The sequence below is a fragment of the Euleptes europaea genome, chromosome 9, assembly GCF_029931775.1.
Source record: "Euleptes europaea isolate rEulEur1 chromosome 9, rEulEur1.hap1, whole genome shotgun sequence".
In the NCBI taxonomy this organism is placed as follows: domain Eukaryota; kingdom Metazoa; phylum Chordata; class Lepidosauria; order Squamata; family Sphaerodactylidae; genus Euleptes; species Euleptes europaea.
In genome coordinates this window covers 89,917,550-89,943,039 of record NC_079320.1, presented here as the reverse complement: position 1 = coordinate 89,943,039, position 25,490 = coordinate 89,917,550, and the positions used below count along the sequence as shown (strand labels likewise).

The 25,490-nt window shown below is 44.9% G+C and overlaps 1 protein-coding gene across 1 annotated transcript in view; it reads right to left on the bottom strand.

Moving 5' to 3' along the window:
* The window catches only part of HTT (huntingtin), a 156,153-nt gene that overhangs the window by 102,725 nt on the left and 27,938 nt on the right, over nucleotides 1–25,490 (bottom strand). The window contains exons 12-28 of the mRNA XM_056855166.1: nucleotides 24,360–24,706; nucleotides 23,254–23,377; nucleotides 22,545–22,660; nucleotides 21,613–21,724; nucleotides 20,967–21,107; nucleotides 16,368–16,523; nucleotides 16,176–16,273; nucleotides 13,849–13,988; nucleotides 13,630–13,693; nucleotides 12,542–12,642; nucleotides 8,729–8,875; nucleotides 8,070–8,190; nucleotides 7,800–7,876; nucleotides 6,724–6,875; nucleotides 5,220–5,422; nucleotides 3,013–3,139; nucleotides 1,128–1,255 (exon numbers count right to left, since the gene is read on the bottom strand). Of these exons, the coding sequence (XP_056711144.1) occupies nucleotides 1,128–1,255; nucleotides 3,013–3,139; nucleotides 5,220–5,422; nucleotides 6,724–6,875; nucleotides 7,800–7,876; nucleotides 8,070–8,190; nucleotides 8,729–8,875; nucleotides 12,542–12,642; nucleotides 13,630–13,693; nucleotides 13,849–13,988; nucleotides 16,176–16,273; nucleotides 16,368–16,523; nucleotides 20,967–21,107; nucleotides 21,613–21,724; nucleotides 22,545–22,660; nucleotides 23,254–23,377; nucleotides 24,360–24,706 (2,354 nt within the window). The remainder of the gene's footprint in view (nucleotides 1–1,127; nucleotides 1,256–3,012; nucleotides 3,140–5,219; nucleotides 5,423–6,723; nucleotides 6,876–7,799; nucleotides 7,877–8,069; nucleotides 8,191–8,728; nucleotides 8,876–12,541; nucleotides 12,643–13,629; nucleotides 13,694–13,848; nucleotides 13,989–16,175; nucleotides 16,274–16,367; nucleotides 16,524–20,966; nucleotides 21,108–21,612; nucleotides 21,725–22,544; nucleotides 22,661–23,253; nucleotides 23,378–24,359; nucleotides 24,707–25,490) is intronic.

Below are 25,490 nucleotides of genomic sequence, written 5' to 3'. Positions count from 1 at the left end.
AGCAGGTGGACTCTGATCCAGAGAACCAAGTTCAATCCCCCACTCCTCCACATGAGTGGCGGAGGCTAATCTGGTGAACTGGATTTGTTTCCCCGCTCCTACACACAAAGCCAACTGGGTGACCTTGGGCTAGTCACAGCTCTCCTAGAACTCTCTCAGCCCCCCCACCTCACATATAAAAACCAACTCTTCTTCATTTCTGAGGTCAGAAACGGGAAGGACTGGCCCAAATGCAGCATGTGGCCAACTTGTCCCAGAACTACAGTGGTGCCCACAAGGCTGAGGGGCCTTCCAGAGGGGCAGAGGTAGAGGAGGAGCGGCCGTGGTGCTGTCAGTTATGTGTGAATTTCAAATGACACCATACACCTGGGGATCTGTGCCTGCACTTCCGGAGGTATATTTTAACCTGAAAATCAGCTGTCAGGGTGGGTGCTCTACTGGATTGGGGCCACAGTAGTGGGGGAATGAAGCCTGTCCTACATGTTGTTTTCCTGATAGAAATTCAGGTGGAGTGAAGTGCTGTTAACTCCATTAGGAAAAAAGGCAGGTGCTTGTCTTTTCCTTTTTCGTTCAGGAACAGCATGTTATATTTAGATATCACTTCAAAGAGTAAAATAAATATGCTTCATTTAAATATTTTCCATGTCATATTCAGGAGAGCATTTTTACAAAGAGATTTGTATAGTGTAATAGAATAGATGAGATTGCTTTTCTAAGGGATGCTCATAGTCTATTGCATGTTTCATCTTTTACTGTGTTGTCTTCTGGCCGGCTTTCTGCATGGTCCCACCTGAGACAGTTTTTTGTTTGTTCTTTGTTTCTTGCATTGCTTTTCAATTCTGTACTCCTAGTTCTATTGAACTGTTCTCTGGAGTGCCTTCCAGTCTGACTGAATCGTTTTTAAAATTAGGTAATCTGACCTAAGTCTCAGTGAGAAAGGTGGGTGATAAATGAAGTAAAATAAAAACAAACAAAAAAATTCACTTATGAATGTATAAAATGTGAACATAAAGATATATTCTCTGACCTAAAATTTACAAAGCACAGTTCACAATGATAACTTCGATAATGCCAAGAGCCATTTACACATTTTGGCAATCTATTCCAGGAACAGGAGGAGACAATACCTTATAGTTGGCACGGGTCGCTTTCAAAACATCATATAGCTTCAGATAGGAAGGGAGGTGATAGAAGTTTCCCAGCAGTGACGATTTGCTTGTTGGAGTTGGGCCTGAAGCATCCATTTGCCTTGGAGCTGATTAATTTAAAGGAAGAAGTGTTACCTTTTCAAAGCGTTAAACATTTAGAACCAGTGTATCATCCCTGTACAGGGGCCACACACAGCTTCTATATCTTTCTGATTTTAGTATATGTGATGTCAGAGAGGACAAATGGTACCTACTGTTCCATACTTTAATGTATTTCCTGGTACAGTGTATTTCCTTTGTTTCCCAGCACTCAAGGGGAAGGAGTTTTGCCAGTTATACGCAAGCTTACCGCTGCGCCCCATCTCCTATCCAGAGGAATGTGGAACAACCAAGCCCCACCCTACCGGGAATGCTATGTCTATGCAGCAGGCAGACAAATGGGCTAGCTGTCCAAAGGCTGAGGGATACTGAGTGGAAGGGGGCACCCAGGAATGCCAGCTGTCAAAAGCACACCAACAGCCAGAGGTTCCAAGCTGGCCAGCTGGAGAAGCAGGAGTGGGGCATGCATGGGCCAAAAGACGCAAGAGTATGGCTGCTGAGAATGAGCTTGGCATCTTAGAGATGCATGTTCACTATGCCTTCTGGATAAACAGTGGCAAACAACAACGCTTTTACTGTAACCACATTTACATCAAATGGTGTACACAGTGTAATATATAATAAAAATAGAAGGGCCAATAATAATGAGCAGTGGTATTCCAACTTTTTATCAATTTTTTCCACATTAGTGACCGTTATCTAACCTTGCAGTTTAAAAAAGAATACTTGAATTTTCTTAAGACAGGATGGCAATTTCACTGATTCCCCACCCCTTCCACTGCAGGCCACTGAGCTCCTTGAAATGTTGTTCTCGGGGATCACTAGACCACTAGAAAAACCTTTGCGGGGGGGGGGTGGAGTAGGAGGGGGGAATTGGGGGAAATTCCTAGCCCTTCTTAAGAAAACTTAAGTGGCCTTAAGTCTTCAGAATGTGGCTGGAAACAGGACTTTATTTTTTATCATCTTAAAACTGACTGGTGCTAAAGCAAGCAAATAGGTCAGCCTTGTGGCGTGTGGTCATTACATGGTGTGAAAAAAGGTGATCACGGGGGGGGCAGAAGCGAAGGGCTTGGGCAGAAAACTGAAGCGGAGAGGGGGAAGCTATACAGCCACTAGTTCAGTGGTGGCGAACCTATGGCATGCGTGCCAGAGGGGGCACTCCGAGCCCTCTCTGTGGGCACAAGCGCCATCGCCCCAGCACAGAGTTCGTCTGAGTTCGTTACTAGAAAGCCAAAGGGATGCGGGGTTGGGCTGCTTCCCTCCCCCTCTCCACGTGCTCCTGAGGGCATTTCTCACATCACCCACCCCTCTGCCCAGCAGCCCAATGGGAGCGCTTCCTCCCTCCCCTGTCACATGCGGCAGGGTGGCTCACATGTGGCGTGAGGGTGCAAAAATTACATTAATTGTTCAAAAGCATGCCAACTCTTTTACCTTTCAATAAAAAGTTCAATAAAAAGTAGTTTGTATCATTGAAAGCTCTGTTATTGTGTTTTCTTTTAAGACAAAAGATGTTAATGTAAGAGTTGTTTTTTTCTAAACTAAAACCTCAGTATTCAGGTTAAATTGCAGTATTGGCACTTTGCAATAAATAAGAGGGTTTTGGGTTGCGGTTTGGGCACTCGGTCTCTAAAAGGTTCGCCATCACTGCACTAGTTGGTCCTCTATGAATAGATAGTACTAGAAAGGAACGAATCGACTGCACAGGCCACAGCCAAAGCGGCCTCCCGCTGTCCTCGGCACTGTCAGACAGACTCAGCCTTCCTACCTGGGCTGTTTTCAGTGCTTTTTTTAGGGCTCATTGCGACAGATGCCTGTTCGGCAACTTCCTTCTCTTTTCCTTTGCGTCGAATTGGACTCAGAGAGGGTGGATTTGTTAGAGATGGTAACGTTGCCTTAAAAAGAAAGTCATCATACAATTAGCAACAAATAAATACACATGCTTCCATCAGCAATAAATGATTCACATTAACCTTAAACAAACATGAAACTGAAGCAAAGGAGGAGAATTCTTGCGGACTTCTCTGCCAGCCATGCGACATCTTCCCTCCCCATCTGCAGGTGCCGAAACCCGGGGCTCCTGACCCTCAGTCTGTGGCCTATCTCAGGAACTATTTCTACCACAAAAGAGGGCTCTACCTCAGCGGAATCCATATAATACTAGTGATTGACCCCACTGAAAGCCACTCACCTTAAGGGAGGTTCTGGAGGGCCATACGAGAGAAGGGTAATGTCCAGCAGAACTGCAGGCCCTGCTGCAGAATCTGCAAATGCAGACACACCTGCCAGTTCTCTCATTCCCCAGGTCAGCCTGAAGACCTGCAGCCTCTTCCTTTCCCGAGAGAGGACAATAGGCAAGTTTCCAGAAGAGCTGCATGCAGCACGGACAGAGCAGTGGTGCTGTGGGGATGGCCTCTAGGCCACCGTCAGTGAGCTGAGATGTCCCGTGAGGCTACCCTTAGACAGCAGCCATTTTTTCATGGGCTTTCTTCTGGCTATCTGCATGCTGTGCTGTGCCAAGAGCTCCGAGCTGCAGGTAGCCAACAATGCTTCACAAGCTGACCAGCACCACACAGAGCTTGGGGGAGGAGGGACACGGTTTACATGTCACTGAATTTGATTTCCGGACAGGCTTGAGACTGTTGTTGACCACCTTTACAGAAATTAAATGTTGGGTGCCGGGAATTTGAGAGCTTCTCCAGAAGATGGAGGCGTAAGACCATCCTCATCACCTGCAGGACTCAACTGCCAGAATAGCTGTTAGCACAGGCACGTAAGTATAGATAAACACAAGGGAAAGGATGTAAACATCAGAGTCCACAATAGAAAGGGACAGAGATGTGATAACAGGAGTGCTAAAACTGTAGGAACATAAGAAAGGCCCATCAAGTCCAGCAGTCTGTTCACACAGTGACCAACCAGGTGCCTCTGGGAAGCCCCACAAACAAGACAACTGCAGCAGCACCATCCTGCCTGTGTTCCAAATAACCTAGGGCATTCTGAACCAGAGTACTCCTTTCCCTTCAATTTGCTTCTACACGTGCCAGGTTCTGGGGTGCTAGCTCCTCAATGACACTATGCTGGGGTCAGAGGAGCTTGGACTGGGGGCACAGATAAAAAAATGCACTGGGCTCAAAAGCAATAACTCAAACTGGAATTACAGAAGTAGACAGTGACACACAGGCCACCTGGAGGTGAGGAAAGTGCAAATAATTATTGTGGGACCAACGGATGTTGTGGTTACTAAACTAGCACAAACTGGTCCTTCTGTACACAAAATAATGCATTAACATGAATCTGACATTAAAAACTGCAATATTCAGAGACCATTTCAAAGCCTCCAGAACATTCTGTTGCTGCTCTAAAAGTCACAGTTTTCCAGCAAAAGAGCTTCAAAGAAAGAATTGAGTGTGAAAATCTGAACTGGAATTCAGTAGGAGGTTTCATGCTATCCCCCCCACCTCCAAGACTGAACAGAGACTTGGGATTCAAACCGGGAGCTTCCTAATTAATGGCTCAGTCTGTCTGTCATACCTACTACAGACTAAAAAATTTCCTTCCCACCCAGAACGGAGAGGATCCGACTGTGGCCAGAGTCACACAGAGATGTAATGCAAAAGCCAACCAAACTATGAAAACCATGGAAGCTGCAGAGAAGCAGAAAACATATCTGCAGCTTCTCTCCCTCTTGCCTTGGCTGGTCTATCGTAGAAAGAAACAGAACATGCTTTGCCCTCACACTCTTCTAATGTCAAGGTGGGATATACATCCCAGTCCACAAAGCCTTCTAGACACAGCAGCAAACAACATATATGGGACAGCATATGAGGAATCTGTGTGAATACACAGCTGTTGAAGAGACAGCTGTCAGAGGCTGGCAGCTGGAAGTTAACACAAGTTAAGAAGAACTGCAACAGTTAAACTACAGGCCCTACACAATTATTAACAAATGACACAAAAGAGATAGTATTGTACCTTTACTGCTGGGCCAGGTGCAACGTCATCCATTACATGAGCACAAATATTAATGATCTTCAGCAAGTGAGAAAAAATCTGTTCCACCAAAACCACCAGAGTCCTGTCGGCTAGAGCTGGCCAAGGCTCCTCCTGCTTAGCGGCCCCAGGGTTACTTTCCTCCTCGGTGGTCCAGGGGTTCTTCAGAGATTTTGAAGCACTAGCTGAAACAACAACAAGCTGGCTTTTAGAAGCCACATGCATTCGATGGGACGTCGACATCAGTCAAGGAACCACAACAACAAACGTTACGAGTCAAACGGAAACAGTAACAAACATATTTGTCAAGACACATTTTTCTCTAAATGGTTCAAACTTTCTTCTTTCTTTGAACTGCAAAGATACATGAAAGACCTCATCTCAAGAGCAAAAACCCTGCAGGTACAGAAAGGACAGACAAACGCAGGAAATACAACCAAATATGGATTGGATCCCATGATTCCCTCCAGCCAAGCTGGATCCAGTGACTCTCTTCTGCCTCAAGCCTTCGTCCAAAAGAAAAGGTCCATCAATGGAAGGTGGTCACTGCATTCAACTTGGTAAAAGAGTCACGGGAGGCAAGCCAGAATCAGGCTACGGCTGAACTATTTTCACAGACAGGCCTTCATAGTTCCTGATTCAGCAAACAAGAGTTTGCGATGAACAGACTACTCAGTCAGCATTAAAATAAACCCACACTATGAGACAGCTGCAGAAAGAACAGAAATCTGATCTCAGATTTCAACGAGCCTAATGTACAATGTGGCAAGATAACTAGAAGGCATAATCTATGCATTTTCAAGCCTACATGAAGAACTGCTGTATTGTCTGACTGTCCACTAAACAGTAGCAGTCTCAACTGCTGAGAATATTTCAGTAGTATTTCATGAATTGTCTCATTTAAAACTGTTTGCTGAAACCGTGATTTGATGCGACACTTCACATGACAAAGCTTCCTTCTGATGGTGTTTTCGTGATTTTTGCTTGTTCCACTTACCAAATTTAGGACACAGTTATTAAGATATTAATCTCTGTATTAGAAGTTGAATAAATGGCTGTGAGAAAGAAGGGGAAAGTGCTAAATTTACTATGTACAGTACCTTACCAAAGTAAGACAACAACTGAAGTTTGAGCAGATCCCTCAATGTTTGTTATGTACAAAATCCAACACTCAGCCCAAAAAGAAAAAAGAACATTTACATGTCCATTCAACTGAAGAACTACCACAATCCACTCCCCATACAAGGCTGCAATTAAAATCATATTTAAAATGAGATTTATCAATCAGGTCAGTACACTAACAAAAGAGCAATGCAGACTTCAGTTTAGCTTGCCTGGCTACGTTCAGAGAATGCTTGGAAATACACAAAGCAGGTGGTGAACCAAGAGAGAACGAAACAGGGCAGACAAAACTCCAGCAGACACAACAGACAAGGTAAAAACTGATGGCCACGATTCAGCAATCAACACTGCACTTTTCTCCTACCTGCAAGCAGGTTTCCCACCAGTATTAAAGCATCTTGATGGGCAGAGAGATCTAGTGGGAACCATGCGGATGAAAGAAGGGAAAGAACCAAACCAGCCATTCCAACAGTGCAGCTCTTCTGATATTCCTCTGTAGAACCCGTCATTGAAAAGCTGGAAGTTGAATTGGGAGTGGTCAGGTTCCACAAGTAGTACTAGATGCAACAAAATATACTAAACATTAAGAAGTGGCAGGGTCTAAATAACAGCCCTTCTTATTTAGCACTCAGTGGGAAGAAGGAACAACTGCCACTGTTTGAGCAGACGTGTCCCTGCTGGCGTTATAACATGGACTAAGCTACTCCTGATGCCTCAAGTTAAACCATGCAGTGTAGTGACAACAACCTGGGTGGGCCCCGGTTAAACTATTCTGGACTGCCATTAGAAATAGTTCTACAGAAGCAGAAACCTTCATGTAGTACCCACACTGGTCATACGCTCCTTAGATATCCATCAAAAGAATGCTATAACATCCAGCATGGTGTAGTGGTTAAGAGAGGCGGATTCTAATCTGGAGAACCGGGTTTGATTCCCCACTCCTCCACATGAAGCCAGCTGGGTAACCTTGGGCTACTCACAGTTCTCTCAGAACTCTTTCAGCCCCACTTACCTCACAAGGTATCTGTTGGGGGAGGGTGGGGCTGAGAGAGTTTGGAGAGAACTGTAACTAGCCCAAGGGCTAGTGAAAGGTGATACAGCAGCCACAACTAGCCCAAGGGCTAGTGCGCCTCTCATAAGGAGTGGGGAATCAAATCCAGTTCTCCAGATTAGACTCCGCCGCTCGTAACCACTATGCCATGCTGGCTCTCAGACCTTTCTTTTTTGGATAAAAACAGTTTTACTTATCCACTTACATGCTATTAAACAAATGCCAGTCCTTGATAGGAAAGCCTTGCATCCTAACTTAAACATTTCATTCTCAGGTTTAATGGCAAAAAAAAAAAAAAAACAGACCAGAATATCTGATAATTGAAGGAGCATCCTCTGTGTTTGTAAACATGAACTCTAGAAGCTAGTATAATGGAGGAAGAAACTTACCCGCAGTGCCATCCTACGTTCCAGGTGCAAACTGGAAATGATGTGGACAGAAGACACAAAGCTTCACAGCAGCCAAACTGGAAAACCCGAGCAAACAGCAGGTCAGTCTCAGAAATAGAAAGGGACGAGGAACAAGGCAGAGTTATATGTTGCCCTTAAGAGTACCCACGATACCATAGCAGTCTATCACCTTTCATTATCTATCTTGCTAAAAGTAGCACAATCTAGAACTTCAGCTACTGAAGACATGAATTCATTTGACAAACTCACTGTTAGAGATCTTGTGGATGAGGTTGTCAAGGCATGGGAAACTGCTGAAATAACCCTGGAAAGATTGTTCTCCATTGTAACATCTGTTGGGCTTTGTAGCATGTTATAACCTCTGTACGTTCTGAAATTAAATTAATGTGTAAATTCATTTCAAGCTACTAAAGCTGAACACCACCTTGTGAAATGCAGAAAAACACAAATATAATTCAACTATTTATTAACTGTTCACTGTTTTTATTTGTGGATCTAGACCATAAAGGGAGGTTAAGAAATATACAAAGCACGCATTATTGGAAAATGAGTGATGTTGTTATGGTTCTCTAACTTGTATAGTATCACAAACATACTGCAGAAGAAAATCTGGCCCATATCACCACCCAATACCCCTAGAAAACAAGTTACTTGTTAAATGATATAAACTCTCATACCAGTTTAAAGAAAGTCAAAAGTTTTGTCAGAAGCCGACCTAAAGAACTGCACATTCACAATGAAAACCTCTCTGTGACACTCACATTAAAACAGCTTCTTTTTATTCCTCTCTCTTCCTTTTACTGTAGCAACTGCCTAAATAAATTCCAGAAAGGGGCCGAGATTTTTATTGGGGAGTTCACTCAAAAGGTTTTCTTTGAAATCAAGGAGCCAATGCAACATGAGTCTACCTGGTGATGGTGCTCACTGCAAAGTGAGAAGCAGGTGGCGTTTCATGCATCAGCAGCTTCAAATAGACACTGCTTTGGTCCCTCGCCACAGCCACCACAGGGTCTGCTTGACCTTGGTCACAACAATAGAAGAGTTGGGGGACAAGCCTGAAATAAAGAGGAATGATTTAGGCAACACATCCAGCATCTTTTGAAAGAGAAGAACAGCATCTCATGGATGCTTCAGACATGCCTAACTGAAGCCCTCGATCAACGCTGCCCTTTCCAGATGGGATGCCCTTGTGTACAGGGAGCCTGACAGCCAGGCAGAGATCATCCCGATGCGCATGGCTGCCATGTTGTCAGAACGAGGGTGACATGGTAGTTTGCATGTCTGTACTTTTAATCAACCACTGGATGCGTGTTGCCCCCTGTTCAGACAACATGGCAACCAGGCATATCAAGAACACTGTGGGCAGTGTGTGCTCCTGAAGGGTGGTTCCCAGTGTGCATGGACGTAAAGTCAAACATTACATTACATTTCAGCCTTAAAGTATTCAATATTTAATGGCACATTACCAAACTCTCTGCAGTTATCACCTCTCTTACCACATTGCCTGGGATCGGCTCCTCCATCCCTGCACTTACCTCTGGGGGCCACAAGCCCCACCAAAGACGCTCCATGCCGGCAAGTCCCAAAGCTAGGGGAGCCGCTGGTCAGACCGCAGCAGGACGTGGCCTCAACAAAGCCACTTCCACAGTTAGCCGGTTTGGAGGAACCCAGCCAGCCTCCAGCTGCCTGCCCAGCAGCTGGATCTGGCCCACCTCAGCCGATGCAAATACTTAAGAGGTTCCCATTGGTAGACTGACAGGGGCAGGAACACCTGCTGCTGGAGGAGTCAAGCAAGCCCACTGCAGCAGCAAAAGCAGGAGATGGGAGGGCAGGAAGGGAGCATTTAAAAGGTGTGCCTTGTACAGTCAGGTAGGAGGAGCCAGACCCAATCCTCAGCAGTTGGGAGTGGGCAGTCAGCTGGGCAGATTGTGAGAACTGGGTGAAGAGAAACCCTCCCCACACAAAAACAAACTCTAATCTGAGGCTCTCTGAGCACTTGCCCAACAACAGTGACCCTGGAGGGAGAGACTCGGACCAAACCCCAGCGGAGCCTGACACGCATATTAAAATATTCAGCACATTCCTGAGAAACACACAAAAATACTTTTTTTAAAAGCCAGATGAGACAGAGGCACCCATGAGTAAGCCTCCTCCTCTAGAACCCACCGCCATCTCTGTTGCACCACTGACACCTCCCCCGCCCCCCGCCCCTGAACCTCCTCTGGAGACATCCCCAATCAGCTCTGGGGCAAATGATGTCTCCTTAAAGAGGCAGTCCCTGGCAGTGGTCACAGCTCACACTTGAGGTTGGGGTCCCCTCACCCTCTGACAAACAACGTATTCCTGGAACCTTTGCCAATCTACTTCCAGTTTTGGTTCACATGCGACACATTCATCTCCCAGATAACAAGGGGCTCTTGATGCTTTTTCTAAAGGGACTAAACACTGTGCAGTGGTTATGTTACTACTACTAAGGTATGTAGGTCTCACCTTTGGCTGCATCAGAAGGACTGGGGCAGGCACCACAAGGGCCCATTTTCCACACCTTTAGTCAATTCAGACTAATCTTGTCTTTTTTTTGAGCAAGTTACTACCTTGCTGGATTAGGGGAATGCTGTAGACATAGTTTATCTTGATTAAAGGATTTTGATAAGATTTCAAATAATATTCTTGTTGACAAATTGGGAAAATGTGGTTTAGATCCTATTTCTGTTAGGTGGATCCGTAACTAGTTGACAGATCACACCCAAAGAGTGCTTGTTAATGGTTCCTCATCCACTTGGAGAGTGCCTCAGGGATCTGTCCTGGACCCTGTGTTGTTCAATATCTTTATAAATGATTTGGATGAAGGAATAGAGGGGATGCTTATTAAATCTGCAGACGATACTAAATTGGGAGGGGTAACAAATACAACAGAAGACAGAGCCAGGATACAGGATGATTTTGACAGGCTGGAGAACTGGGCTAAAACTAATAAAATGCACTTCAACAAAGATAAATGTAAAGTTCTGCATTTAGGTAGGAGAAATCAAATGCATAATTATAGGATCGGGGAGACGTGTCTTAGCAGTAGTGTGTGCAAAAAGGATCTTGGGATCTTAGTAGATCAAACAATGAACATGAGTCAGAAGTGATGCAGTAGCTAAAAAGGCGAATGTGACCTTGGGCTGTATCAACAGAAGTAGTGTCCAGATCACGTGAAGTGATGGTATCACTTTACTCTGCTCTGGTTAGACCTCACCTATTGTGTTCAGTTTGGGGCACCGCAATTTAAGAAGGATGTAGACAAGCTGGAACGTGTCCAGAGGAGGGCAACAAAGATGGTGAGGGGTCTGGAGACCAAGTCCTATGAGGAAAGGTTGAAGGAGCTGGGTATGTTAAGCCTGAAGAGGTGAAGACTGAGAGGGGATATGATAACCATCTTCAAGTACTTGAAGGGCTGTCATAAAAAGGATGGTGTCGAGTTGTTTTCTGTTGCCCCAGAAGGTTGTACCGGAACCAACGGGTTGAAATTAAATCAAAAGAGTTTCAGTCTAGACATTAGGAAGAATTTTCTAACAGAGTGGTTCCTCAGTGGAACAGGCTTCCTCAGGAGGTGGTAAGCTCTCCTTCCCTGGAGGTTTTTAAGGTTAGATGGCCATCTGTCAGCAATGCTGATTCTATAACCTTAAGCAGATGGTGAAAGGGAGGGCATCTTGGCCATCTTCTGGGTATGGAGTAGGGGTCACTGGTGGTGTGGGGGGAGGTAGTTGTGAATTTCCTGCATTGTTCAGGGGGTTGGACTAGTTGACCCTGGTGGTCCCTTCCAACTCTATAATTCTATGATTTGAAATGAGGAACACAAACATTGCAGATATTTGTCAGTGGAAGGTTGCCATTATTAATGCATCTCATTTTAATTTAAAAATGTATGAATAGTGGCTTCTTCCCACATAGTTACCGTTTTCCCATAGAAATGAAATATACTCCAGCAACTTGACAAATGGAGCACTGGCTGCAGAGCGCGCAGGGTATGAGCTCCTTGTACCATCTAGGCCTCCCCATTCCAAAGATTCTACCTGCTTACTGTAAGTTTTTAACTGTCCCCAAATACAGAGTGCGTTTTTCCAAGGCCAGATTAAATGCACTGTCATTGGGGGAGTAGGCAGGCAGATTTTCAGGGGTCCCCTTTTCCGAGCGACTTTGTGATTGTGGATCAGGGACTTTGGACGCTGTTTGGCATTTTTTTGTAGATTGTAAAAAGCATGATCTCGCCAGAGACAAATGGATCACAATACACATTCAGAGGTGGGGACCTGCCCTAAACCAAGATATAGTTGCAAAGTTATTGGCTGATACTGACCCAAATGTAACCCTCGCTGTGGCAAAATTTTTATCTATGGTTTTTAATTATACCTCTTTTTAACTGTACTGTTTCGATATTATATTTTTGTATGTATGGTTATTTATGTATTATGGAATGTACTGAATTTGTTTTGCTTATGACCAGTTAGTCCACAAGCATAAAGAATGGAATAAAGGAAAAGGATAGGGCTACTTCAGCCCCAAGGTAACCCATACTGCGAATCCCCTCTATGCTACAATAAATGGGAAGCCTTACTGTTTCTCATTTCAAGTTTTCCCCCTTTTGTTTCTGATCCTATAATATCTAAAATACACCACCATTCAGTTTATTATTAGCAATATTAAGAAAGCCTGGAATTTTTTAGTCTAATAAATACCTTATTAAAGAAGCCGCAGCAACATGCCGCACTCTGGGGTCTTCATCTCCAAGAAGAGAAATGACCACATTATTGAGAACGCGATCCTGAAGTTTTAACAGCTATAGATATAGAACAAAGACTAGTCAGCAAACTCCATTTATTACTGTACAGCTTACAGCTACTTGTAATTACAAGGTCCACATTGGCAAACACAAAATATGGTGACATTACTCAACACTAGATGCATCAAAACCAACAGCCTAGATCAAAGTTCTTAACTCAAACTTCCAAGACATTTCTTTCGTACATTAACTTTTGTATGAAGGACAATCTAACACAGGGGTGGGGAACCTTTTTCCTGCCAAGGGCCATTTGCACATTTATAACATCATTCAGGGGCCATAACCAGGTGTAGATCTCCCGGCGGGGGGGAGGCTAGGGTTGCCAGGTCTCCAGCCACCACCTGGAGGTTGGCAACCTCAGGGGAGGCAACACAGGGAAGGCCTGGAGGGCGCCCCCACTCCCCTGTCCTCCCCCCCTCCCAGGCGGGAGGGCAGCCAGCGGTGGGCCCAAGCAAACGAGGCTCCAGGGGGGCGCAGCCCACAGTTGATCCACAGGGAAGGAAGGAAAACAGAGAAAGGAAAAGGGAGGGAGGGAGAAAGAGAGAGAAAGGGAGAAAGAAATGGAGGGAGGTGAAGAAAGAAAGAAAAGTACGGAGGGAGACAGACAGACAGAAAAAGAGGGAGAGAAAGGAGAGTGACAGAAAAAGAGGAAGAAATAAAAGCCTTCCCCTACACACACCCGCGCACGCCAGCCCCACGCAACCAGGCCCCAGCCTCCACGCCTCCCCCCCCCCCACACACCCCTGGCCCCGGAGCTCCCGAGGGCCAAGGAAAATGTCCTTGGGGGCCGCATACGGCCCCCGGGCCTGAGGTTCCCCATCCCTGATCTAACAATACTGTGACTGAATGAAAAAGCCCTTCCCTCCAGACACACTTTAAGAAAACAATCCATCAGGTGCCGGGGAGAGAAGGATATAAAAATAATAAATAAATAAAATTCCCAGCAATCCAAAAAGCAACGCCACAAACTGATCCATTACTCACCCCTGTATAATGATGAGCCCCTCGGTGCAACCTGCCAGCTCTTTCTTCCAGAAAACTGACTAACCTTAACAGATGAGATGAACAAAAACCATATTACAAGCCATGGTTAATTATCAAGCAAAGCCCCACATGAAAACGTTCATATTCCAATGTAACTTTTCAAACTAAGACACCACATTTTAATACTAGGAAATGAAATCTCAAAAGAGCAGCACTCACCGAAAATCAATTTCAGCCAGAGTTTCCAGCAGCTCAGTCCTTACCAGCCAATAGGAACTATTCTTCAACGTAAGGAGTTCGACTATTAATTGTAAACCTAAAGCACTATAGCTACTACTGCACAAACTCATAATGCAATGCTGAAGAGAAATAAAAGATTTCCGTTATTTTTAAATACAAAGAATTAGGCACTGCAACTACATTTAGTCATTTCAACTTTAGGAAAGCCTGCCAACTGTTTTGCAGTATGTTTTAATCTAAAGATCTTGCTTGTCTTTAAGTATCCGTAAGAAAAATACAATAGCAAAGCCCAAGCGATACGTGTTTAGAAAAATTTCCAAATGTCTTTTTGCCTCCCCAATCAACATAACTGAAGCAAATCAAGTGAAATGAAATTATGTATGAATGCTGGTATAATTTCTTGTCATTGTAATAAGCACATATATATGCAATCTAAAACATACCAAATCCTAATTTAAACAATCCCCAAACTTTAAGCATATCAAACTAGCAAATACTCTTGACAAGTGCTTTGATTGTGGGATCCTGCATGGCGGGGGGAGGGTTGAGGTCACTGGGGATGTGGGGGGAGGTAGTTGTTAATTTCCGGCATTGTGCAGGGGGTTGGACTAGATGACCCTGGTGGTCCCTTCCAACTCTATGATTCTATGACAATTTTTCATGTTTGGGGAGAAAAACTGAATCTCAGTTTCTGTAAAGCAGTCAATAAGTCTGTCTTCTTATGAAGAAAAGCCAGCGTGGTGCGATGGTTAAGAGTGGTGGTTTGAAGCGGGTTTGATTCCCCACTCCTCCACATGAGCGGCGGATGCTAATCTGGTGAACTGGATTGGTTTCCCCACTCCTCCACATGAAGCCAGCTGGGTGACCTTGGGCTAGTCACATTTTCTCAGTGTGTCTGTTGTGGGGAGGGGAAGGGAAGGTGATTGTAAGCCAGTTTGATTCTCCCTTAAGGTAAGGTAAAGGTCCCCTGTGCAAGCACCAGGTCATTCCTGACCCATGGGGTGACGTCACATCCCGACGTTTCCAAGGCAGACTTTGTTTGCGGGGTGGTTTTGCCAGTGCCTTCCCCAGTCATCTTCCCTTTACCCCCAGCAAGCTAGGTACTCATTTTACCGATCTCGGAAGGATGGAAGGCTGAGTCAGCCTTGAGCTGGCTACCTGAAACCGACTTCCATCGGGATCAAACTCAGGTCGTGAGCAGAGCTTTTGACTGCAGTATTGCAGCTTAACACTCTGCGCCACGGGGCTCCTTAAGTGGGAGAGAAAGTCGGCATATAAAAACCAACTCTTCTTCTTTTCCCAAATACATTTTCCTCATTATTTAGGAGATTCTTAATTTTTACCAAATCATTTGCATCTCATATATTAATCATTAATGCTGTCAGAAATTTTTATCTTGAGAATCCTTTCCCCCCCCTTTCCTGCTTGGTTATATTACTGTACATATGTTGTTAATTCTAATTCCTACTGATTTGTTTTTTTCCCCTTTTCCATTATTCCTTCCCTTCTGTTTGGGGAACTCCCCACTACTGTAGACATTTTTATGGGCACCAACAAAGTTTTAAAGTACTAGAGATTTTAACTGTAATTTATATTTTGATTGCTGAATATACTGTAAGCTGCTCTGATCCCGACATAGTCGGGGAGAGGCAGGATAGAAATCTAATAAATAAACAAAGTGACCAATATAAAAGATGTTTCCCATTATCTTCTACTACTTGAGAAATACAAATGCAGAACTACTGGCAACTCTGAACAGCTACTTTTGTGAAAGGGCATCATTTGAAATCTCACAATTGTAAAAAACACAGAACACAAAACATTAAATTGTAAAAATAGAAATATAAACAAAGCAAATAAATAAAGCACATTCCAAGCCCATGTTTTTAGACTATGTGGCTTCAAGTTGTATTCATATTACATCATTGCAGTTAGCCAACGAACCTACAATATCCATCTCTTGAGGAACCAATCTGTCCTCCACACACCAAAAGGTTAACCAATAGGAGGACTTAGGACACAATGAGCATACACCCAATTTTTACCCTTATGTGATGGGAACTCCTGGAAGCAGAAACAACCATACCAAACTGTATACCAATTGTCTCCGAGTTCTATGTAATGTGCGGGGAATGCAAGCAAAGAGAAGAGGTGGCCACATGGTGCTGGGCTGGTAGGGGCAGACGGCTGCCAGAGAAATGTACATCCCCAGCTGGTCACCTGGTGATGTTGATAAGGGCCCCTCCCCCTCTGCTTGCCCTGAAGAGCCCTGCTTCCCACATTCTGTTTTAAAAGTTGCTGCTTACCCTCACAGCTGTGCAAGCCAACTTGCATGTAACGGAAGATGCATCCTTCAGAGTTCTTTGTAGTAAGGGTATACAGTCTACTAGGGAGAAACTGTTTCCTAGCAGTAAAAGAACATTCAAGATTAGGAAACAACTGAAGGCATGATAATACCCCCACAAGCACTAACCTCAACAAATTAACTCCAGCATTACCTGTTGAAGCTGTGGTGCTTGTTAGCCAGTTCTCCACATCAAAGCGAGATTTCGTGAGAATGGAACAAACAATCGTTCCACATAAAATGGCGGTTGCTCCTCTGATCTGGGGGTCTCCATGATCAATATAATTCACAATATCAGACACATACTGCTCTTCTATAATAAAAAAACACACACACAAACCATCAATTTGTACACTGCCTTTCTGCTTCATCTACCCAAGATTAACCATTCCCAAACATGCAAATCCATTAAAAAACCACAATATGAACTGAAAACACAGAAAAATGACACTGCAAAAGCAGACTCCTCCAGGTTCCTCCCACTGTGACCGTCATCACTACCATCAGACTGTTTGAAGGCCTGCTGGAATAATAAGTGTCTTCTGTCTGCCCAGGAGGCCTGCAGAGATGGCGAAAATGCCAGCTCCTAGAGAAGGAATACTGCTCCATAGCTTGGGGGGGCCACTGCCCCAGCGTTTTGGAGAGGAAGAGGTCCAGCTGTCTGCCCTTTATCCCTGCCAATGCCGATGCAAGGAGGAAGGCAGCACGGTGCTGCATGGTGCAGAGGGAGTTGAGAGTAGGCGTGGTAGGAAGCAGAGGAGGAAACAGAAGCCATGGCTTTTGCAGCCTGGCAGCTGCAATGAAACAATAGGATCAGCAGGGGTAATGCAAAGTCCAGAAATCAGGCTGGGGTCTCTTACTTCTCACAGGCTAGGCAGCAAGGGTTGTCAGTAATCAGTCCGAGGTCTGGGTCACAGGCAAGGCGGTAGGCGTTGTCATAAACAGTCCAAGGTCGTGGTCGGGCAAGGCAAGATAACAAAGTGGAGCATGGCTGAAGCCGGAAATTACGTTGCTTCCACGCCTAGGTTGACTTTTGCTGTTCCTTAAATCTGGCTGGCTATGAAAGTGAGGTTGGTCCGGTCATCACTCACTGTCATTCTCTACAGCTGCAATGTCTCTCCGACTCTGAAGCCATGCCGAATGCCTCCTTTCCCTCATCAGAACTCTAAGTTTCTCTCTCCTGCGAGTCATGGGGGAGGATTCTTCTCCTTCTGAGCCTCTGGCTGACTCTGATAATTGGGCCTCCGAGGGGGATTGGAATTCCTCAGCCTGACTAGGCATTGACACCTCTGGTGGCTCCTTTAATTCAGAAGGCTCCTCAGCTGTATTCCCAGGAGAGACGGCCAACTGCTCCAGCTCTGCATCTGAGGCCTTGGATTCAGCCACAGGTAGGGCCATGACAGCTGTCCTCTTGCGGCAGCTCAACTCCAGTTCCTGCTGGGGGGAGCCACTCCATCTGGGTCATCTTCTCCTCCTTGGTCCCTGATGCCACTGCTCTTCTCTTTCCTTCCCAGCTCCCATGACCCACAGGTCTTGAGCAGTTAATGGGAAGGTTTTTTTTCTATTTCTTAGAGGAAAATAGGGTGGGGAGATACTTGGCCACCACCAGTGCTATACTTGGATCTCTACCCACCAGCAAAAAGGGGACTATTTTATCCCCTATTACAGTGGCAGGTAGTTTCGTTAAAATAGGAGTGATCCATTGATCATGTTGGAGTTTGAAATGGGGACGCTCCAGCATCATGTGAGAGCACGTATTGATTTTGCACGAGCAAAATTTTTCTGAGTAGGGTAAGCTGCTGCTGTCAAAGAGAACATGCACAAGGCCGCTGCTGATCTTGTTGGGTGAGAGAGCTGTGGAAGCTCATCCAGCCACGGAGCAGGCAGGGTACAGGAGTGGGGGCTGGACTCCTCCTCGGGATAAGGCCAGTCTTTGCAATATATATATATATGCATATGCACAGAGCAAGGAGGAGTCATAACCCCTACGAGGAGAACTTCCTACACTGATGGAGAACTAGGGATTCTCCCACACCGCCAGGGACTGCTACTCTGTTATGGGAGGCAAGAAAGGAGCCTCTGTACTTTGCCACCACTATGGGCTAGCAGCAGAACATCACAACAGAAAACAGAGCTGCGCTTACCTGTAACTGTTGTTCATCAAAGTCTTCTGTGCAGGCACACATTGGGACTGTACCTGTGCACAGGCCTGCCGCCAGAGAGGAAAACCTCTAGCTAAATAACTACAAAGGGGGTGCCCTTCCCCTCCACAGCGAGAGGGAAGGCCCCCCGCCGAAACACGTGCTCCAGAGGGCATGCCCCCTTTCCCTCAATTCCTCATTACTGCCGCAAGCTAAGTATAAATTGCACTCATAGAATCAAAGTTGGAAGGGACCACCAGAGCCATCAAGTCCAACCCCCTGCACAATGCAGGAAATTCACAACTACCTCCCCCCTCCACACCCCTAGTGACCAGAAGATGGCCAAGATGCCCTCCCTCTCATCATCTGCCTAAGGTCACAGAATCAGCATTGCTGACAGATGGCCATCTAACCTCTTCTTAAAAACCTCCAGGGAAGCTTACCACCTCCCGAGGAAGCCTGTTCCACTGAGGAACAGCTCTGTTAGAAAATTCTTCCTAATGTCTAGACTGAAACTCTTTTGATTTAATTTCAACCAGTTGGTTCTGGTCCAACCTTGAGCAACAGAAAACAATTCGGCACCCTCCTCTATATGACAGCCCTTCAAGTACTTGAACATGGTTATCATATCCCCTCTCAGTCTTCTCCTCTTCAGGCTAAACACACCCAGCTCCTTCAACCTTTCCTCATAGGGCTTGGTCTCCAGACCCCTCACCATCTTTGTTGCCCTTCTCTGGACACGTTCCAGCTTGTCTACATCTTTCTTAAATTGTGGTGCCCAAAACTGAACACAGTACTCTAGTTGAGGTCTAACCAGAGCAGAGTAAAGCGATACCATCACTTCGCGTGATCTGGACACTATACTTCTGTTGATGCAGCCCAAGACTGCATTTGCCTTTTTAGCTACCGCATCACACTGCTGACTCATGTTCAGTGTTTGGTCTACTAAGACCCCAAGATCCTTTTCACACAAACTACTGCTCAAATAAGTCTCCCCCATCCTATAATTATGCATTTGATTTTTCCTACCTAAATGCAGAACTTTACATTTGTCTTTGTTGAAGTGCATTTTATTAGTTCTAGCCCATTTCTCCAGCCTGTCAAGATCATCCTGCATCTTAGCTCTGTCTTCTACCATATTTGCTACCCCTCCCAATTTAGTATCATCTGCAAATTTAATAAGCATCCCCTCTATTCCTTCATCCAAATCATTTATAAAGATGTTGAACAACACAGGGCCCAGCACAGATCCCTGAGGAACTCCACTAGTCACTTCTCTCCAAGTGGACGAGGAACCATTAACTAGCACTCTTTGGGTACGATCTGTCAACCAGTTGCAGATCCATCTAACAATAATAGGATCTAACCCACATTTTCCCAATTTGTCAACTAGAATACTATGTGGAACCTTATCAAAAGCCTTACTGAAATCTAGATAAACTATGTCTACAGCATTCCCCTGATCCAGCAAGGTAGTAACTTTCTCAAAAAAGGAGATAAGATTAGTCTGACATGACTTATTCTTGAGAAACCCGTGCTGGCTCTTAGTGATCAGATCCATCCTTTCTAAATGCTCAAGGACAGACTGTTTGATGATTTGTTAGAACACTTTTCTTGGTATAGAAGTCAAGCTGTTGGGTCGGAACTTACCTGGATCCTCCTTTTTCCCCTTCTTGAAGATGGGGACAACATTTGCCCGCTTCCAATCTTCTGGCACCTCACCTGTTTGCCAAGACTTTTCAAAAATAATGGACAGAGGTTCCGAAATTACATCTGCAAGTTCTTTAAGTACCCTTGGGTGCAATTCGTCTGGCCCAGAGGATTTTGTTTCATTTAAAGAAACCAGGTGTTTGTGCACTACCCCAATGCCAATTCTAGGCTGCAAATCCCTTCCCTCATCACATGTTCTGTTTATGCCATGTTGAGCACCACTTCCCTCACGAGAAAAAACTGAGGAAAAGTAGGAATTGAGGAGTTCTGCCCTCTCTTCATCTCCTGTTACAATTTCACTTTCCGGTCCACTCCTGGATACTTTCAATTTTTCCCCCAGTAAGAGCTTGCAGCAGAGCAGGAGGGAGGGAATGTGCGTCTGCACAGACTTCGATGAAGAACAGTTACAGATAAGTACAACTCTGTTTTCATCTTCAGTCTTCAGTGCAGCTCCACTTTGGGATTTCAGCAAGCCATGTACCAAAGTGGAGCAGGGTGGTGAACTTACTGGAACAGTGTGTGCTTTACCGATATCTGCATACTTTTTCGCCTGCAGATCTGAAGCGTGATGTTTCACGAAGGTGTCCCCCATAGACCAGGTCGCAGCCCTGCAGATGGCTTCTAGCGGGACCTAAAGATGGCTGTTTTTAGCCAGATAGGAATCATCCTACATCAAAGCAGATGCATTCAGGGGTTGCTCTTAGTAGGGAAAGACCTACTGCTGGATATTGGAGCAGGGTAATTTCTGCTCCTTGAAGCTGAGCTGATGGAACTCTTGTACTTATGAATAACACAATCTCTACTCAGCAAAAACAAGATCTTTAGTAACATTTGAAGAAGTCAAAAACAACAACTGATCGTCCACAAAACATCACAAAGCAGTAGTATAAATCTCCACCTACCATATTCTTCTTCCCTAGCTTCAAGAGGCATCTTATACAGCTTGCTGAAGAAGGCCTCAGGGTGGAGACCAACAGCTGCTCCCACGCAGCTCACCGCCAGGGCTTTGACGCTGACCCTGACATCTTTGTCAGGCACTCGCACTACAGAAAAAGTCACATGCAAATTTCACACAAGGCACTTCATTTTGTTAGAAAATGCAAACAGACCCACAAATACCCTGTAATGTTTTCAAATAAGTATCAAAGCATCAAGCAGTATTTAAAATATGCTTTATATTTTGCAAGTTAACAGAAGTAAAAGACAGTAATCCTAAAACTCTCCAAAAAAACCATGCATTAAATGTGATTACTTACTAACAATGCAGATTCTGCTATGGATTCCAAATAGCATCACCCCACCCCACCCCTGCAATGAATCAACGAAGTATTCCTCCCAATCCATAATGGTTAAAATCTGGCCCAGATTTTAGCTGTGATGGGATCTGGTGATAATCCTAGTTGGAGCAATATTATTTGAACATTCCTTTAAATGTTTCACCGGTCAGCCTCACCATCAGAGCATGAAACAATCAGATGCCAGGAAGGTTAAAAGGGACCAAGCAGAAATAAATTTTGTTTTTACTATGTGCACTTTTCTTCAACTTACCACCTTTCTCTCCCGTAAGCAGAAAAGAGGCTGCCAGGAGGCGCACGCAGTGGACCAGCGGGGCAGCATTTCCATCAGTATAATGACCTATATCGCCTTTTATTCTGGAGAGCTATTTTAAAAAGAAAATTATATTTGCTATGAAACTAAAAAGGCTAATAAACTATTATTAGAAGTCTACAATCCCTGTTGAATAACTGATTGGTAATGTAAAAAAAATGGAATGTAGCTTGATCCTCTTCAAATGCACTGACCGTTAAACAGGCGACTGAAACACTACTCGAGTCTTCACAAGCCCCCACAGAATATAAGAGGCAACACTCAAGGCACTCTAGATTAGGCGGAAGGATACGTCCCGCTGCCCAATGTGTTTCACCTATTTCTTCTTTCCTCTTTTGGCCTTAAACTTTTGTCTACATCAATTCTTTTTTTTAATGGAATAAACTGCTCAGTTTCTGTGAGAACCCAGCTGTGCCCTCCAGCTACTCAGGGCCACTACCTTTTGGAAAGAAGAAAAAGGTTAACTTTCCTTCAATTTTTTTCCTTCTTTGTTCACAACCCCTTAGCTCATTGCCGGCATCAAGACTGAGTTATCATCAAGTGAGCCTGCTACACCTTCCTCATCATTACCTGTTGCTGGCAGCAGCCAAAGTCCCCCATCCTCACTTCTGAGGATCCCTCAGCACCCTTTCCCTATACTCTAACCAAGGGCATCCCCCTGACATCACACCTGTTAACAATGTGTGAGTGGTTGGGAGTGAATATGCAAGCCCAAACCCACTCCTAATTCCATTGCATGGAAAAGTGAAAGAGAACCATCACCTGAACAGGCTAGTCAGACCTGCTCTTTTCTTTCACCTTTGCTAACATGTTCCACACAAAAGGCTTTCAGTTAAACTTGAATAATCTCTGAACATGAGCAGTAGTCTTACCTTATTTTCGTGTTCACCAGGCTCCGTTTCTTCTTTTGAGGAAAACCTGTCCATGCTGCTGTCTGATGGCTGCCTACTATGACCCATGCTCTTTAACAAATGAGACTGCTGAAGGGCTTCACAAGGAAAGCAGTACATAGACTATTATACTTATTGTATTGCATACACCAAATATTAATAACATTTTACAGTTAGATCCTACAAACTAAAGCAGACCTTTCTTGCCTTCCCCCAGCAGCCCCTTGTGACCACCCAAAAGCTGATACTGGATTATTAACCCCGTGGGTAAAATGCCATGGGGCACCAAAGCTGGTGATTGTTCTCATACGACTAGGCGAGCCTGGGTTGAACTGAATGGATGAGTGACTTTTTATTTATACTGACTGCAATTATGTATCATATTTTAAAATCATGTTCTTAATGGCTCCCCCTTGAGTGAGTGACTATTTTTATCAAATATTTTTTGGTGTATATAGTTGTTATCCTGTTTCTATGTATATATTTTTTAATCTGCTGGTCTTGGACTGTATTAAAGTTATTGGTTGATTGACTGTTCTGATACTGATTCCCCTCTGCACTGCAGACCCTTGTGCCCCCGTGGCATACATGCACAAGGCTCCCCTAACCCCCAACACCCACTGGGACCTTCTTGGAAAAACCAACTTCTGAGAGCACCTTCACACAAGTTCTTCTCTACTCATCAACATACCAAGACAAGAATTTCTGAAAGGATCAACAGTCTCATCCTGGAGGACATTTGAGGCTTCATCCTCTTCATCTTGCAGCTGTCCAATCTGCATCCCAGAATACTGGTTTTCAGCACTCTCTAGAATCTAAATGATACATGAAGAACAGTTTAGTTTAATAGTGGAAAACAAATCTCAGCTGATGTGTGTATTCTTTTGTAGCTTTATATTGTTGTACAAAATCCTCAGATGATCACACAACACATTTTTAGTTCAGCAGCCTGCCCATTTCCCTACTATTATCTTGCTAACAAACTGTCCTCTTACAAACGCAGACTATGCACCATGGCGGGTTCTGATTCAAAATCTGAGAAGCCAGATCAAAAACAGGGCTAGAACAATAAGCATCATCCTGAAATGCCTGAAATGGAGCAACTGCTTACTAAATCACTTTGCTTGGAATTAATTAGGAAGAGCCAATATAGTTCTGAAAACAAGAACACTTCACATCCCCTCTATCTTCCAGTGTCATGACAGGGATAAGGGGCAGATTTTGCCTCCACTATGATGGTAGAAGGGGGGGGAACCCCTAAGGTTTTGTCCTCTTCCCTGCATGTCTGCATTCTATTCACCCTTGACCCAACTCTTAGGGAACACAGCTTTGGTCTAGCTCTTGCTGGTGTGAAGTGAGCACTTGTACAGGGTCTCCCTATCGCCCCTTTCCTAGGACACTCGCAAGGGGGGGCTGCAGCAGCAGCAGGAAGGGCTCCGGCCAACTCCTCCGTTCCTTCCCCCAGCCAGCATCCTGGGGAGGGAACCCTTAGGTCCAGGGAACAGGGATGATGCGAGGGGCATTGCCCGACTACCCGGAACTAGACAGGCACCTAGATTTGGAAGTCAGCCACACAAATATATAGATAAGTGATCAGTGCCATGAAAACTAAAGCTTCAGTGTAAGTGCTAAAATGATGCCAACTTGTCAGACGTTTTAAAAACTGGTGATGTTTACATTCCTGCTGACAACAGAAAGCAGAGTGTCCCAATTGGGACCCTCCATTGAGCAACTATGAGACAGACTTGATCAGCAAGCCATTCATCACTTGGACACCCCCTCTCATACAGCACATACCATGTCAGAACTGTCAGGTGTGGCAGCTGAATCGGGGCCTTCCGTTGTTGTCTGGGAACTGTCACTGAGGGGAGAGGAGGCCTGAGTGCCGCCATCCACGTCCGCTGCAGGGTCTGAGGGGACAGCGCTGACCTGGCTGGAGCTGCCACTCAGAAGGTCATCCTCAGCATCTCCCTTGACAGCCGCGCCGGCCAAGTCCGACTCTGGCTGCAAGGTGTGCTGAGAGCGCGGCTGCTCAGTTATGATGTCTCGCCCGGAGGAATCCGCCACCGAACTCATGACAGATCCTGCTGTGGAAACACCTGATGAAGAATCCAACTCGCCAGCCAGCTCACTTTTCATAGAAGCTGGGGGAGAAACAAAGAGAGAAACCCAGAAAACTCAAGGGAGACATTGAAGTACGTTTGGCCGGCCAGACCAAAGAGTGTTAGACCCTTACATACACAGCAGCACATCTCAGGTTCATGTTCACACCTTCAAACAACCTCCTTCCAGCAACTCAACCCCAGCTGGGCACTGTCTCCTTAAGTGTTCGAACAGGACTTTCCTGCTCTCTCTTCCCACTGCGGTTCCCACAGACTATGGCCAAGTTTCTCCTGAGAGTCACGTGACCCTTTGGAATAATATGATATATTGCACAAGGGGCTGCACCGGGTGGGGGGGTTGTTTATAAAAACCCTCCTTGAGTGAGCACAAAATTTACAAAATCTCCTCCGCTTTCGCTTGCATAATAAAACTTTGCCATCCAAGCTAACAAAAACAGTAAAGCAGATTCTTGGAATCTGCCAATAGTCTTGCCGATAACTGACAACAATTGACTATCTCATGAACACAAATACTTGAAAATTACATACACATAAGCATGACACTATCAGCATCTTAACCACTCTTATAAGTTCTTTTCACAAAAAATTCTTTTGCGAGGCACTTTGTGTTTTAAAAGCAACAAAACAGAGTTAAGGTACTGAAGCTCTTTACAAGACGGTCTTCAGCCCATTCACTTACATAGCAGCAGGGCCACATTAAGACATACTGAGTCCCTAAGTTACGCCATATTTCAGAGGCCCCAGAGCATCACCAAGAAATTATTATTTAGGTTTTTTTTGGGGGGGGGGGGTATTTCGAGGCCGT